Genomic DNA, 16,979 nt, shown 5'->3' on the forward strand with positions numbered 1-16,979 from the left:
TTTTTCAGGCATATTTTCTACGTATTTAGAGAACTTGGTAGTCTAGCATCATTGACTAATCAATTAGTTTCTGGTTAGCCTGCTACAGCTTTCAGGAGTGCTTATGAAAGTATGGGCCTTGAGGCATCTGGTGCGAAATCAGTAAGCATGCAGAAGATATGGCACCTAATTCAGGTAGTTTATCCCTTTTATATGTGTAAAAATCCTTTGACAACCATCTTTAGGTAGCGTGGAAAGTAGCTTTTAATTTATTTCCTCTATCATGTTTCTCTTACCTGTATTAATCCTGTGACATTTCAAATGGTGTAAATTTTGCATTTTGTATTCGTTTCTTTGCATCAGACATTAGTTGGCGAGGATGCATCTATTCAGCATAACGTGTCGAGAAAAATGTCAATGGTTATAGGGGCAAGACGCCACCTGGAATGGGGGCATGAGAAGTACATGCTAGAGACAATCCAAAGTCACCCTTCACAGGTGAAAACGTTGTTTCTTATACATTTCAGTGTCAGTTTCTGAAGGATTTTTGCTGGCTATCATTATGCTTCTTCTTCTTCATCTTTTTATTTTATTTATTTATTAATTATTATTTTTTATACTGTTGAGTTTTTATTTTTTTTCAAAACTGGATGTTGCTCAAACTCTTGTTCATCTTAATTTAAAGCTGACGGTGTTAAGAATGGAGGGCATCCGTCTTTAACTTTCTTACTGCTTTTATTTGCACACATGGCTTTTATGTGATGGGCTGATCACTTGATATCTCATGGACACCGTTCTTTCATTATCTATTCTACTGGTGCTGGCATCATTTTGTGATGACTCTTTCTGGCCAGGCTAGCTGCTATGTTTTTCCTGCTTGTTCAGTATAAAACCAACTTCTAGCTGCTGTTTTCTCCCTCCATGGCATGTGATCTCTGGAGATAGGTGTAGTACTTTATCCATTGTACCACTGATAGGTGATAGCATGTTTCATTTCATTTAAAACAATAGAAACCATTAGAGGTTAAAGACGCTATCTTGTAAAAAGGTTCAAACATCACAAATTTTGAGGTTTGCCACACACATGCACCATAGATTGGAATATCCGTATTGTATTGGCTGATATGGGTGTATTGTATCTGTATCGGCTCCATACGATCCATGAATAGGGCCCTATATTGTCTGTATCGGTAACCGTTGAACTGTATCGGGCCGTATCGGCTGATACGGGCTATATTGGAACCGATATTATGCACCCGTATGAGTTGGACCGATATGGTTCTAAAAGGGCAGAAACGGCCCCTTTCTTTTCCCCTTTTTGATCTCTCTCTCCCTCATTTCTGATTTTTTTTTTTTTTTTTTCAAATATACTACTTTGCTACATTTGTTGTTTTTTGTTTTTTGGGTTGTATTAGTTTGGTGGTTATTTTTCAAATATTATGTCTAGTTTTCAATATATATATATATATATATATATATATTGAAACTTGAAATGTAATGTATGTCCAGGGGGATGCAAATTGATGCAAATTTCTTGGTTGCTTTAATTTCAATTTCATATGCTTAATTTCTTAGTTGATGTCTTGAGGTAATTGGTGAGTTTTTATTAAAACCTTAGAGTAATGTTTTTTAAAAGATATTATTCACATCTAAAGAAATTGGTAAGTACTAAGTATTTCTATACTTACATTGTTACATACATGATACACCTCACCTGTCTGTCACACATATTCTCCAAGCAAGCACATACTAGTGAATAGACTAGTGAGTACTGAGTAGTGATACTTCTTGGACATATTAGACTATTAGTGATATATGATATCAAAAATTGACGTTTATCAACAGTTTATATATATATAAAATCAGCACCAAAACTTACAGTAGGTCAACCTGCTAGGACACCATTCTTACCAAAGAATGGCCCTATACACCAATGAATACATTATCAAAATACCAAAAAAGAAAAAGAAAAAGAAAAGATAGATTCTTGAATATCTCATTTCCCCCCTATTTTTCTGATATTTTTTCATTTTTTTTTTTTTGCTTACAAGAAATTCTGACTGATATGGGCCAATACGGGTCTGATTCTGATGCACGATGCCGTATCGTATCATTTTTCCGCGGGGCTGATTCAATGGCCGATTCCGTCATTTAGAACCATGACATGCATGGCCTGGAGTTCTATTATCTGGTGAACCTTGCTGCTGTTTTCTGCTAGTGATGGTGAATTGTCATTCATCCTGAAGTTTTCCAGAACATAGTTGGAGTTATCGCCTTAGGTTATGTTTTGATGTCTGTAAAATGGTATTACAGGCATGGTCCTTTTGCCAGATTAATGGCAATTATGTTCCATGCTAGATCTGAAATGAAATGGACATTGATTTGGAGTGGAAGAAGGGTAAAAACCCACGTACCATGTATTCCAGACCTGGTTTTCAGTCTTCATGTTTCCTTTTTGACTTTAAATGAAATGATATTAATTTGAAGTGGAAGAAGGGGAAAACCACATACCATGTACTCCAGTCCTGGTTTTCTGCATTGCCCTAAACTCACACCAGGCACATAACCACTGGTCTGCCCAAATACTATCATGCCAGCAAACTGCAGCTTATCCATACACATCCTTATCTTTGTTCTTTGGGAGTCTGTCTATCAACCCTATATCAGAGCAATTTCTGAGACTTGTGCTAGATATGTTAGTGTTATTCAGGATCTCTTTGGCTCACCACATAAGGGATCCTTATGCCACTCTTTCTGCTTGAAATTTTGTTTGTTCACCATCTAATTTTCTTTAGTTCCCATAGCATGCTGTTCTGTTTTGGCATGACTGTGTCCTCCACATTGCAGATTTCTTCTTGCTGAGGAACAAATACATTGTCATGTAGAATCCTGTGATCTATTTCCTTTTTTGTTTTTCTTTTCAGTTTGCATTTTATTCTTGGTCATGTTTATTTTTGTTATGCTTGATCAGTGATTGGTTAGTCAGCCTTAGGTATGTGTGATTGTTCCTGTACTTGAGCAGTTGACCTAATCTGCATGTCTTTCTTCCTTTTGCTCTTTGTTCAAATGGAAATTTTTGTAGACTGACCCTGTTGTTTAACTCATACATCTGGAAAATTTGTGTTGTGATTGTAGGCTGCTCTTGGTGGGGTTGTGGGAAACCTACAACGAGTTAGAGCATTTCTTCGGGTTTGTTTCTTGTAATTTTCTTAATTTTCTTTCAAGCATTTATGCATGATTCCTGCAAAGGCTAACTTTTTTATCTTTCTTATTTCCAATGTTGGTTTTGATGAAAGATACGCTTAAGGGATTATGGAGTGCTAGATTTTGATGCAGGCGATGCCCGTAGGCAACCTCCAGTTGATACAACTTGGCAACAGGTTCTTCCTACTTGACACTTCTTTCAATTAATTGGAACTTGTACCTTCCTCACTGGAAACCTTCTGTTACTTATGTGTTCTTGTATGAACGACTTCCACGTCCAATTGGTAAACATTACATTTTGTATTAATGGTCCCATACACCCATTCATGGTGACAGTGATTCCATACACGTTCAAAGTAGGGCTGTCAATGGATACCCGAAATCAGGTCATATATATGTATATATATTAGTCTTATCCTTTATTTATTTATTATTATTTTTTAAAACCATACAAAATTGATAGGCCACTGCTTTAGCATGAGAGTGGGGGAGTGGTGTGGACCTCTCAATTCCTCAGAACCTTAGGAAAAATGAAATGACAGGCAATTATATTGGGAAGTTTTCCCCTTCATCTACTTCCAGGGAGGTATGGTGTTGGAAGCTGTCTTATTCCAGAATGTTCTAAGTCAAATCCTTATATAGCTTGCTTCATGGTGGTGGTTCCTTGCTTTCCCTCTGGAGGTCTGAGGATATGATTCGACACTTTATGGGTCCTCCTAGGGTGGTCTTATTTGGTTAGCTGGTGGTTAAGAACAAGATTCTGACTATCGGCAGCCTGAGGAAAAGAAGGCTAATTGTCACGAATGTTTGCATTTGTGCCTCAAGAATGCTGAACCTGTTGATAATATGTTTATCCACTTCAAGGTTGCAACAACGGTCTGGATACAGTTTCTAAAATGAAGGCCTTATGGCATCTTTCCTTTTTGGCCGGCTATGGTTATCGTGGGGAGCACAGAATAACCACATATTTAACAGGAGTCCAGGCCAAGGGTAAAGTTATATCCTGGCTGCTTGGGCTCAATCTGTGGAGGGTTGATTTTTGGGTGATTGGGTTTCTTTGATATAATTGGGTGGCTGGCTGTTCACTTGGCTCTTCGGTTCTTTCCTATTTCTCAATCAGTTCTTAATAAAATTCTAGTTACTGTTCAAAAAAAGAAAACCATACGAAGAAAGCCATACACGAGCTTTATTGCACATGCACGTGTGCTTAGCAAAGCTCATTCTTGGGCCCACAATAGTAGTCACATTGTTAAGATGATATCATGAGCCGTAAATGTTTTGGCAGACTTGCCTTTCATGTTATTCTTCTACTTTGTCCATTCTAATAATCTCTACCACTCTATTACTTTGCCAATTACCAGCTTTACACAAGAAAAATCATCCCATTTTATGAACCGTGTTTTAATTTTCTACTAGCGTTTTCTTTCAGCCATTATTCGTTCTTGAGTTTCTAAGATTAAATATAGAAAGGCCATGCGTATTTGAAGTTGGTTCGGATATGCATAGATGCATTTAATAGTTGATATCTGTTAGACTAGCCATGGTTTTAAATATTGGCAGAAACCTGGTTGACCTGGCATTGGTAGAGAAGAAAACAAGTTGGCCCTCCTAATGCGTCTAGGCAAGTTGGAAAGATTCCTATTGAGTTGAAGTGAGTTGAATTGATTTGTACCGGTTTTGGTCCCTTGGCAAGTCTGAACCCATATTTAAAATAATGACACTAACTCTTTTCCTTTTCCGTTCTTTTCTTTCTTTCTTTCTTTTTTTGGTTTAGGATGCAAGGTGTCCCGTATCGGTATCGGTTGGCGTAACGGTGACCTCTAAAACCGATACGGATACAGGGTCGTAACGGGATACGGGGGCGTAACGGCCCGTAACAGCGTAATTTTTTTTTTTTGCCAAAAAAATATAAAAAAATATGTATTAAATCCGGAATATTCTAAGCATTCCAAATATGCATTCATTTATAAATTGGAACATGTTTATGGTGGTGTAACGGTCCACTCTTTGGTGAGAAGCTGTATCGAACTGTCTGATTAATTTTTGAACCAGGTAACCTGAATTTGACTACAAAATGTATATATTTAATTTTCTAAATATCTAATTTATATACTTAACAATTTAATATCTTTCTCCCAGTAGTTCTTTAAAAAAATGAAATTAAATTCAGGTAGATGGCGTTGCCAATTTCGGGCTGACTTGGAGGACCAATCTATGCCCCAAATTAGCCTCAAATTCATGCAATTTATTGTCATTATCCTACTTATGTATTAGTGGACATTTATTGGATAGTGAATCATGAAAAAAATCAAAAGGCCCTATTTTAAAAAATAAGAGTACACAAAATAACAATTAAAACTATTCAAATAATTTGATTTTGGCATTGTGAGTTAGCAATTGCAGTTTATAATTTAATTGGTAAATTTTAAGTTAATATATGTCTTTGGTACAATTTTTTAAGGGCTCAAATTAGGCGAGACTCGGATTGTGATGTGTAGCACACATGTCAAAGTTTTTGAGCCCCACCCATGATAAATGTGTTATATCTAAACCGTCCATTCATTTGACGAGATCGTCTTAAGGCTTGACACGAAAAATAATACTGATCTAATTATCAAGTGGACCACACTACAAAAAGCAGTGGGGGATTGAACGTCTACCTTGAAAACTTTTTTGGGATCATAGAACTTTTAGATCAATATGAAATTTGTTTTTCCTCTTCATTCAGGTCTTTTTGACCTTATGAACAGATTGATGGAAAATAGATGTTACGGTGGGCCTACAAATTGTTTAACGGTGAAAATCATCATCTCCGCTGCTATTTTTGGTGTGGTCTAGATGATCTTTGGATACGATTCATTTTTTAGGTAATGCTCTAAAATGATATTTAAAAATAGATGAACGGTGTAGATATAATAAATACATCACCGTGGAGCCCATAAAACTTTGATCTCCTTTGAACCGTTCGTACAACTCGGAGCTCGAGGAGTGTCAGCGCTCGTCTCAGTGTGACGCGTACCTACAGCAGCTTACGCCTGCAAAAAAAAAAAAGGAGAGAGAGGGAAACCGAAAAGAAAAAAGAGGGAAAGAAGAGAAGAAAAAATAGGGAAAGAGGGAAAGAACTGAGAGAGAGAGAGAAAGAGAGAGAGAGAGAGAGAGAGAGAGAGAGAGAGAGAGAGAGAGGAGGAGGAGGAGGAGGAGGAGGCCGCAGTCGCAGTAGGGCCGCAGCCGCAGCCGCAGCAGGGTTGTAGTAGGCCGAGAAGAGGAAGAAGAAGAAGAAGAAGAAGAAGAAGAAGAAAGAGAAGAAGAAGAGGAAAAGAAAGGAAAAAGGTAAGGTTTTTTTTTTCTTTTTTCTTTTTTTTTTCCAAGGCCCGTAACAGCCGTTACGGGTCAGTAACGGCCGTTACGTGTACAAAAACGAGACTCGGCCGATACGGCCCCGTATCGCGTAACGGGTACCACCGTTACCGTTACGTATCGGCCGTTACGGCCGATACATAACCGTTTTGGGACACCCTGTTAGGATGTATTCTCAAGAAGTATTTGAGGCATGTAATATTCTGTTACTTTCTTCTACAGAAATTGCAAGGTTACTAAAATTGGTTCTGTAGGGAAGTAGATTTAGCTTTTTGATTAAATCAGTGATATCTAATCCTTCAACACTGTCATTAGGATTCCCCATTTTCATTTTTCATAGTACTGTGAACCAATTTTATAAAAGATAACTTGCTAACCAATGGGGTAAAGACACATGTTTCTTCAAAGTGAACTATTTATCTTTTGCTGAACCCTGATGACCTGTGGTTTGAAATCCTTTTTTTTTTTAATTTTTAAAATTTGGGTGAAGAACAGTTGGAATTGCTAACTGAATTGTGTGCTCTGAATTGAGTGGAATGTGGATAGAAAAGGTTTGAATTTATTGGGAATAAATTGAGCATATGCCACGAATTTGTTGAAATTAATTCATGAATTAGTGACCCTGTAAATTTACCAAAATACATATCTTAATTTACTATTCTTTCTCCATGTGAGTTCATTTAATTTCGAGAATCCCTGGCTGCTAAAGTCACTCAAAGCTTTAACCTTGCTGGATGTGACGAAATCTGAACTTGGGAAGTTTGAAAAGATGTTATGGTGTATGGATTGAGAAAGCTTTTCATGTAATGTGATTTGAAGCAGTGAATTGAACATATCAAGCCTGCGTACTTGTAGAGAACTTGCATGACAATTTGAAAGAGTTTCACTTGGAATTGATGACATATGAACTGCAAACAGGACCCAAACCAAACCAAACTTCAGACCTAGTAGCTATGTCATTGGAGTTCATACCTTCTGTCGAGCATCTGTATATAGGTCAATAGGAGAAGTTTTCAAGTAATTGCTCTACACAGTCGGGTCACTTACAAAGCTTCTTGAGAAGGGAAACTGTGTTTGGCAGCACAAATCAATGCAGAGAGAAAGTACCAATACTTCCTTTTGGCACCTCCCATCCTTCAACTCAATGGAATTATACATTTGTTATTGTATTTTTGTAAACAATACCTCTTCCCTTGTAATTTAAGGAAACATCTGTATTTGCAGAATGATTTTGTGGTGAGATTTTGATCGATTTTCTTTTGATTATTTACAGATCTATTTTTGCCTGAGAACTGGCTATTACGATGAAGCAAGAAATGTTGCCCAATCATCTCGTGTCGCACACCAATTCGCCCCTCAGGTATGCATTGTCCAACCTCACATGCGGATGCCTTTTGTAGTCATGAAACTTAATACATAGTTTTGGCACAGCTTGCAGAGTGGATTATGACTGGAGGCATGGTATCACTAGAGACTGCAGCTGCGGCTGCGGAAGAATGTGAAAAAATGTCAAGGATGGGTGATCGAGCAGGTCGAACTGGGTATGACAAGAAGAAGTTGCTACTTTATGCCATGATATCTGGTTGTCGCCGTCAGATAGACCGGTTGCTTAGAGATTTGCCAACGCTTTTCACTACTATAGAGGATTTCTTATGGTTCAAATTGTCAGCAGTGCGGGACTGTCCTGCTGGATCCTCTTCTGTCATCCTGAATGAGGGATTGGTGCCGTACACTTTAGATGATCTTCAGGTTTACTTGAACAAGTTTGAGCCATCATACTATACAAAAAATGGAAAAGACCCTTTGGTCTACCCTTATGTGTTACTTTTGAGCATTCAACTATTGCCAGCAGTCCTACATTTGTCCAAGGAAACAGCAGATGAAGGATACAATATCGATGCCGTACATATTGCAGTCGTGTTAGCAGACCATGGAGTCCTCTCTGAAGGCAGTGGGGCTGGACAGAAGCTAGGGGCAATGGATGCTTTTGCTGAAGCCACTAGTATGATTCGGCAGTATGGTTCAATGTACTTGCGTCTAGGTAATCTTTCTCCGGCACTGGAATATTTTGCCCAAGCTGCTGCTGCAATGGGCGGTGGGCAGTTGTCATGGATTGGTAGAGGGAGCATCGATCAACAAAGACAGAGAAGCTTGATGTTGAAACAACTCCTCACTGAGATTTTGTTAAGGGATGGTGGTATTTCCCTTTTGCTTGGTTCAAGAGGTGCTGGAGAAGAAGGTGCACTGAGAAGATTCTTCACTGACAGGACAACACAGCAGCAATTTTTGCTTGAAGCTGCTCGCCAGTGTCAGGAAGCTGGGTTCTATGACAAAGTAAGCTTTCTCTTACTGTCATCATCTTACATTGTTTTCAGTTCACAGTTGTTTTCATTTTATGTCAAACTTTCGGGTTACTGTTGAATGGAGAAATTTAATTACTTGAGCAGATGACTTCTTGCTGCATGTTTGTTTTTGCTGTTAAAGAGCAGGGTACGGCTCTTGTTGTTTAGATGTCCGCTGTTGAAGACATTATTTGTAAAATTAAGTGCATAGTGTTGGAATGGGTTGCTTATGTTAAAGCAGCAAAGTCTGCTGACCTTCCCACCTTTTTTTGTGTAATTTCGTGTTGTATTTTTTTCCTTTGCCTTTCGGTGGATTTTCTAACAAATTTCATGTTACAAGTGGAAGCCATTGTGTGTGTGTAATGATCAGATAATCCAATCCATTGATCCGTAGTCCCTCGAGCGGATGGGCTTCGGAATAATATCTCCTTAATGGGATGACCAAACCCTTAAATTGGTGGTGTGCAGCTAGATTATGGTATGAGTCCAGATCAATTGTTTGGAATGCTGAACCATGAGCTCCATTTTTACAAACTGAAAAATCTGAGAATACTTTGCATATCTTTGTGTCAAGACTCAAGATTGTATTGTTTTTCTTATTTTCATTTCAATGCTCTGTAGAAGATTGATTTTGGTGTGTGAACTGGAACATCATAAAATAGTGGTATCTGAAGACAATAATACTTGACACTTCCAGTATGGGCTGGTCATGTTGGAACTTAATCTTACGTTGACAACTACATGCTCATGAATAGGAGTGTTTAATGCAAATCCATTGTTAATGAGCTGGGCCCTGTGGTGGATGGAGCATTGCCTGAAAATGATGCTGATCAGAGGATCCTAACTCTCCGACTGGTGGAACATCAAATGGATGGTTAATATGATGTGGCCTGCAATCCAAATTTGATGGGAAAAGTAAGACAGTTAAGATTGCCCAATCAGTCTGATTTTGGGGCTATTCTCCATCCGTGGTGGTGCTCAGGATTTGGACAGTCTGGATTCATGTGCATGTACACCATGTATATGGTAGATGAGTTGCTTCAGCATAGTGACATTGTATTCTACCCACCCAAAAAGATCCTTGTTATTGGTTCATCAACTTGTTTTCTGTTTGACATCTTGAAATTAGGACCTTTTTTTTTTTTTTTTTTTTCCTTTTTTGTAATATTTTAAGGTTTCTGTTATGTTGCTCTTGTGCAAGTTTTCTTTCAAGCTGTTGGTTTTGTGGTTACTCTAGAATCCTAGATGCTTGTTTGTTGTTCTCACTGTGGGACTTCTTAGTCTGTAGAAATCCAAAAGAGAGTGGGAGCTTTTGCGATGGCTCTGGAGACAATTAACAAGTGCCTCTCAGAAGCTATTTGTGCTCTATTACGTGGTAGATTGGATGGTGACAGCCGGACTGCTGGATTCGTTCATTCTGGGAATGCGATATTGGAGACATACAAATATACAGCTGAAGCCAGGTCACCTCTTATTAATCATGCATTCTGTTTGTTGATTTCTTTATGCATGGTGAAGTCATTATTGAAAATTTGACCAAATGCATTAATACAATTTTTTAAAAAAGGTATGTGTTAGCATGCAACTGGTTGCATGCCTGTTCATGTTCATTCATCTGGTTTCTGTGACTTATACCCTTATGAAGACTTTGCAGATATTAGTCTACATGTTCAAAATATAATATTGATTAGTTTTCACTGATAATCATAATGCTGAGGTAAACTGGGATGTGCGGAGGATCTATTCTCCATTATGGTTGAAACATTTTGGGTCATGCAAAGGACAACCCCGAAATGCTGATGCTTCTGTTGCTGCGATATTGGGATGCACATGCATGCATGTGTGTTTGCGTGCGTGGGTTCACGTGTGCGTGCTTATCTGTGTTGTGTTTTTAATATGCATAGTGTGTGTTCTGCAATTACAAATAACTACAAGATCCGCGAATAGGTTCCTATTGGTGCTTGGAATCCATATTTCCTTTGCCTATTTATTCTGTTTTCCATTTATATCAGAATGTTGGGAGTTTAGAACTGAGTTTAGTGTTGCCTTTCTATGTTTACGAACATGCACTGCACCATGACCATGTAACTGTAGCTTAGCTTCTTGAATTATCTTTCAGTGAAGGGCTTTTGTTTTTGAGCCATTGATCATTTTCTTGATTTTCATGTGCAGCCTTCAAGAAAGGGAACATATTTCTGAACAAGAAACAGTATTAAGACAACTTGAGGCAATATTGTTTGTCCACAAGTTAGCTAGAACAGGCCATTATGCAGATGCTCTGAGGGAGATTACCAAGCTCTCATTCCTTCCATTAGATCCACGAGCACCCGATGTCACCAGTGACGTTTTCCAGAGTTTATCTCCTCATGTCCAAGCATGCGTTCCGGATCTTCTTAAGGTTGCTGTTAGTTGTTTGGACAATGTGACGGATTCTGATGGCACACTACGTGCCCTGAGAACTAAGGTATGTTGTATTTGTCAATGGTTACCATTATTTCTGATTTTATATTGTATTCCTGATCTGGGTTTTCTATCCTTTTGCCAAAAGAAAATGCTCGTAGCAACTCTTTGATTACTGTTTTTGCAATTGCTTCTTGTCTGCAAGATCAAGGTATATTTGCTAAATGGACAACCTAATAGAGCTCTGATTGAGTATTGTTGAGTCCTGATGCGTTAGGAAATGTAGAGATCTGATGCTCCGTATAAAAGGGGTCATGGTTTGTGATCTAGGTTTGATCACCATGGGCGGGGATGCCCCAAAACTCTTCCAGATCAAAGTATCCCAGCAGGCACCTTCTTTTGTAAATTTAATTTTTAACATTTTCCGCTGTTTAATACTTCTCTGAAATGCCTATTTGGAGTCCACTAATTGATGGGTCAGGTTCCTCTATCCTGGGATTTTGGGGAAACCTCCAACATTGGGCTCACTAGTTCAACAGTGTGGATCACGGGGATGTAGGTCCCATTGTATATATTGTGGTGGTATGAAGACATTTTACATTTCGTGATGCATCAGGACTTGGTAATTCCTCTCATTTGTTTTAAGCTTAACATAAAAAATCAAGGTGGAGAGCACATTGCTTTCGCTGGTCAACAATCACCAACCCAATAGTTTGTGTGGGTTCACACGCTGCTGTGAGACAACTGGCTGTGTAGCAGGCTGGCATCTTGATTTGATAAGGCAGAACACAAAAACTGATAAAACTGGATGTTGAAAGGACTGTAACTATACCATGAAAGCGATAAGAGAAAACTTGCAAGGAAATAAAATGAAGCGAAGATGGAAATAAATTCACTAGGAATTGAAAGCAAGCGATAAAGTAGATAAAATTTGGTAGCATTCAGAGGAAATCAATATAAATCTGCTCTTCCACTTTTTCAATAAAATTGAGTGGATTCTATAAAAAAAAAGAGAGTAAATTGAACCCATCTAACTAAAAGGCACAAGCTTTGTTCTTTTTGCTTCTCTGTCCTTTTGTTCGGGTTCTAACATTTTAAGAGAATGGCCCTACTATTTCTTGTGATGATTATCCACGATCTTTGATGTTTTGTTAATCAATTATTTGTTAGTTTATATTACTAGTAATTTATTTCTATAATTTTCTATGTTTGTCTTTCATGTCTTGGTCATTTTTTACTAAGTTTTTTTTCTTCTAATTTTATTTAATTAAAATGTTATTTATTTCACCATGTTTAGATCTCCGGAGTTTGTTGTGTTGGTTTGTTTAGGTCACTTTGACACTTGGCACCTGTGCCGCGTGTCTAGGTAACGCTGCTCGTTTGGTTGGGATCTTTAGTGTTGTCTATTGTTCGTAGTATTGGTATTGTTACAAGTATTGCTGGGTGGGGATAGGAAACATGTATTGATATCGCCAGTAAATGGTGGGTTTTTTCAGTGAAACTTTGCGAGATGCTAAAATATACATGTTTGCATATTTTAGAATAAAAAAATTGCAAAAAGAACTATACAAAATAAATTTTCCATTTCATAGGTGCGTAAAGCATGTGCTCTCAGCAATAGTGTAGCCAAAATGAGTTCATTTCATACCAATAATATCATTAAAAACACAATAATCACTTAAAATTGTTTCTAAATCAAAACAAAAGTCTTACATCCCAGCATGCATGCATGCATACATACATACATCCATATATGTCTATCCATGCATCCATCCATACATACATACGCACATATATTAATACATCCATCTGTCCATCTATATGTGCATCCAACATCCATCCATCCATACATAAATACATCCATCATGCATATATACATACATGATGCATCCATCCATCCATCCATCCATGCTTACATAGATACGCAAATACATGACCCATGCATTCATACATGCATACACTAATACATCTATCTATCCACACACACACACACACACACACACACACACACACACACACATATATATATATATATATATATATATATATTCATACATGTCTATCCGTGCATCCATCCATCCATGCATACACTAATACATCCATCCATCCATCCATCCATTCATAACACATCCATTCATCTATCCATCAATGTACACATCCACACATACAGATATCAACATCCATCCATCCATACATAGGTGGTTACGAAAATAAAATAATTACTATTTAAAAGTCGAAGATTTTTGTAATTTTATATATATATTTTTCCATAATTTTTTAAAATCCGAAAAATAATTGTTTATTAAAAATCGAAACAAATCACTTAACAACATTCATCTATCAAGAGAAAAAAATAATATGTTTTTCACGAACCGGTATCATTTTTAAAAATAAATAAAACAGTTTTTTTTTTCCAAAATTTTGAATAATTAAAAAAGTTCAAACTGGAAGAGGAGTGGTTGAAATCCACTTGCCAACCAGATCCTCAAAAAAATTGATTTTTTCTTTTTCTGATTTTCATAGTAGTTACACACATTTTCCCTCCTCTCGATTTTTCTCCCAAAATTAGGGACTTGATTCACAGAAAAAGAAAAGAAGGACAGTGGTCCAAAATCCACACCCCAAGCAGATCCCAGAAAAATTTCTAAAAATTTCTAAAAATAAAAAATAATATTATTATTATTTTCACAATATTTTCCAATGTTTTCGTCGATTTTCCCCTCAAAAGTAGGGATTTGATTCGCAGAAACTGGAGATGAGTGGTTGAAATCCACTCCCCAATTAGATCCCCCCAAAAAATTCTAATTCAATTATTATTATTATTTTTTGAAAATTTCCGATTTTCGCAATTTCGGCTCACCAAGCTTCTGATCTGCATTCTCCCCCAAATTGGAGATTCAATCTACATGGTATGGAGATGAGGTGCCGAAATCCCCACTCCAACCTAGATCTAAAAAATTGGAGAAAATCTCATTTTTATTTTTTAAAATTTTATTTCCCCCCTTCTTTTTCTGATTCACGCACGCATGCTGCCTGTTGAAATAGGGGCATGGGATATTGCCAAAAGTATTGGTGCATGGGATTTTCGCACTCGAATAAATGGCGATATCTTGGCAATATTGATACACAGGAAAATACTGCCGATATATCATTGAGATATCATTGGTACCTGCAAACAATATTGTTGAAACATGGAACACTTGTGTTGTCTAGACTTTCTTTTCTATTATTGCTGTTCATGGCATAGCGTCTGCTGAGCTTTGCATATGCATACTTCGTTTTGTTTCTGTAGATTATAGATTGTGTTTTTTACATATCAGGATTAGGTTCTATGAGTATCATGTTCCTTGTTATATGTGAACCAATGGGCTTGGCCATTGAACCATATGCCTCACAAAATGAAAACCCAAGGATCCTATGTGTCCATGGAACAGATCATGCACTCGCAAGATTTTATCATAAGTACTAAAGCATGGAGAAGTTATAAACACTACTGAAAGTTGGAGGGATGATTCGGTGCTGTGCACGACACCAAACTATGGTGCTGGGAAGTCTCCCCTAGTGTACACGTGGCATGTACTCAACTCTGAAACATCCAAATAGTGGGTCTGTGTTAAATGGATTGTAACCCAAAATTTACAAGTATGATCTAACTGGTGAACATCTAATGGATGTTAAATTGAAGTACTTTAACCGTCCAAATTCAAGAAACAAATGTTGAATAAGTAGAGGTCCAGATTGCCTAATTGATCTCATTTTGGTGATACGACCAATCTACAATGGATCACACTATATTGGTGGTTCGGATTTGATGTATGTTCCACATGCACCAAGGTTTAAAGTATCATCTGAAAACTGGTATATATTGCTCGATTTATCCATGAAGCAATACAACCAACATTGGCCCATAGTGCTATATAAGCTTGATTACAGTTGTTACCAAATAGTACACCGAAACTGATTTTCAAACCTAGACATGCACGCTAGGGGAGACTCCCAACACTAGCAATGGCATTACACCCAGTGCCCTTTTGGGTCCCCATGAAGTTATTGCAATGTAGATTTTACCATCTCAAACCAGGTTTGTTCTAGCATCCCTTGTGCTGTCCATGCTTTCAATGATGTATAATTCTTCTGGCCTTGTAGATTGCAAACTTTGTGGCGAACAACATGACCAGGAATTGGCCTCATGACTTGTATGCAAAGGTTGCCCGAAGCATATGAAGCAGTCATTTTCAGGTTGAAATGCACATATCAAACAGCTCATGCATGGAGGTACATGTATCTTACCCGTTCACCTCGTTTCTGTCAGTTTAACATGTATGGGTGCACCTGAAAGCATGTGATGTACCTTTTTTTTTTTCTGATGATCATGGAAGGTAAGTAGATTTTCCTAATGTTTTCCAAGAACGTCTAAAATACAAGAGTTTTTTTTCATCTCGTTTTGGTAGTTTAGATAGGCCCAGGCAACACTCTGCCCAAATCAATTGAAATTAGGGTCAGACTGCTTTGATAGTTCCTCACCATTTTAAAAATGGCAGTGACTCTTCAACCGCACATATGGTATCAGTTTATGGCAACACAGACTGTGCAAATTGCTGATTCAATTGCGGATGGAGCAAAACTTAAAATGCACTGTGAAGATGAGAGTAGCTGGCTGATTTGGCCCTTAGAATTTGGATGATTCTCTATTTTACTTCTACCCATCCACTTGTTAAGCATCATTTGGATGGTTAGGTGTTCTCGGTAAGTGTGACTTTGATAGGGGGTGTTCGGGAAGGTAGGAACCTCTGGAGATCAAAACGATTCCAAATGATTAACCTGCAATAGTCTTCTTCCTCTATTGGGCTTTGAAATGAAAAGACAGCGTGCAAATACGTTTCCCTTTTTCAAGTTTTTCCAAGAGAATAATGGAATTCATTGTCGTCTAAAAGTGGTGTTAAAATGATTTCCAAGCCGAAAACAAAGTGATCCGACTTGTTTGGTTTCTGTTGGTGAGTCTTCCTCAAAAAATTACACTCCAAACAACAGAAAATCTTACTTTTGGAATCCATAGTATTCCATATCTACGTTTTGGCATTCCTCCCTCTAAGAAGAAAAGCAGCTTAATATTCATCCTTTTAGGTTTAAAAAAAAGGTCCATGCAATTTCTTTTTCTTGTGTTTAACTGGATGCACATAGCCCAAAATTGAACTAATTGAACAATCCAAAGCATCCAACTGCGAACATTTTTCTCATTAAGTTTGGATTCTTGACAGTTTTTATTTTTGGCTGTCCATTTTTATTAATGGTTAGCCAGTTAGTGTGATTGTAACGGGGCCAATAACATGGATGGTCCAGATTGACAAATGCATGCATGCTAAGTGGACGTCCATGCAAGTATGACTTACATGCTATGGCGCCATATAGTTTATCATGCCATGTGGTTGACCAGTCCTTATTTTATTTTTTTAGTTATTAGAAATATATCAATGTTTAATCGATTTTTTGTTGGACTCACCAAATTGTATATGCTTGGATCACCGTCTTTTGGAGGTGTGCCTTATGAAACCAATGTGAATTTTATCTGTTGATAATACGACTGGATTAAATGAAAGGCGTTCCTCAGGTTGTCTTTGGGAACATAAGGGTAGACAAAACAGTCACTGACCAAGGGAGAGTTGTGGGCCATGGATCTTAGGACTTCATTATGTCATG

At 37.6% G+C, this 16,979-nt stretch overlaps 1 protein-coding gene across 1 annotated transcript in view; it reads left to right on the forward strand.

The window, feature by feature from the left end:
- The window catches only part of LOC131250924 (nuclear pore complex protein NUP93A-like), a 35,256-nt gene extending 19,540 nt beyond the window's left edge, over positions 1-15,716 (forward strand). Inside the window, exons 7-15 of the mRNA XM_058251318.1 lie at positions 79-174; positions 343-477; positions 3,115-3,168; positions 3,276-3,359; positions 7,814-7,900; positions 7,972-8,874; positions 10,164-10,345; positions 11,055-11,346; positions 15,429-15,716. Coding sequence (XP_058107301.1) covers positions 79-174; positions 343-477; positions 3,115-3,168; positions 3,276-3,359; positions 7,814-7,900; positions 7,972-8,874; positions 10,164-10,345; positions 11,055-11,346; positions 15,429-15,506 — 1,911 coding nt within the window. The 3' untranslated portion in view covers positions 15,507-15,716. The remainder of the gene's footprint in view (positions 1-78; positions 175-342; positions 478-3,114; positions 3,169-3,275; positions 3,360-7,813; positions 7,901-7,971; positions 8,875-10,163; positions 10,346-11,054; positions 11,347-15,428) is intronic.
- Positions 15,717-16,979: the final 1,263 nt, after the last annotated feature.

This window comes from Magnolia sinica, chromosome 7 (genome assembly GCF_029962835.1).
Source record: "Magnolia sinica isolate HGM2019 chromosome 7, MsV1, whole genome shotgun sequence".
Taxonomy (NCBI): Eukaryota; Viridiplantae; Streptophyta; class Magnoliopsida; order Magnoliales; family Magnoliaceae; genus Magnolia; species Magnolia sinica.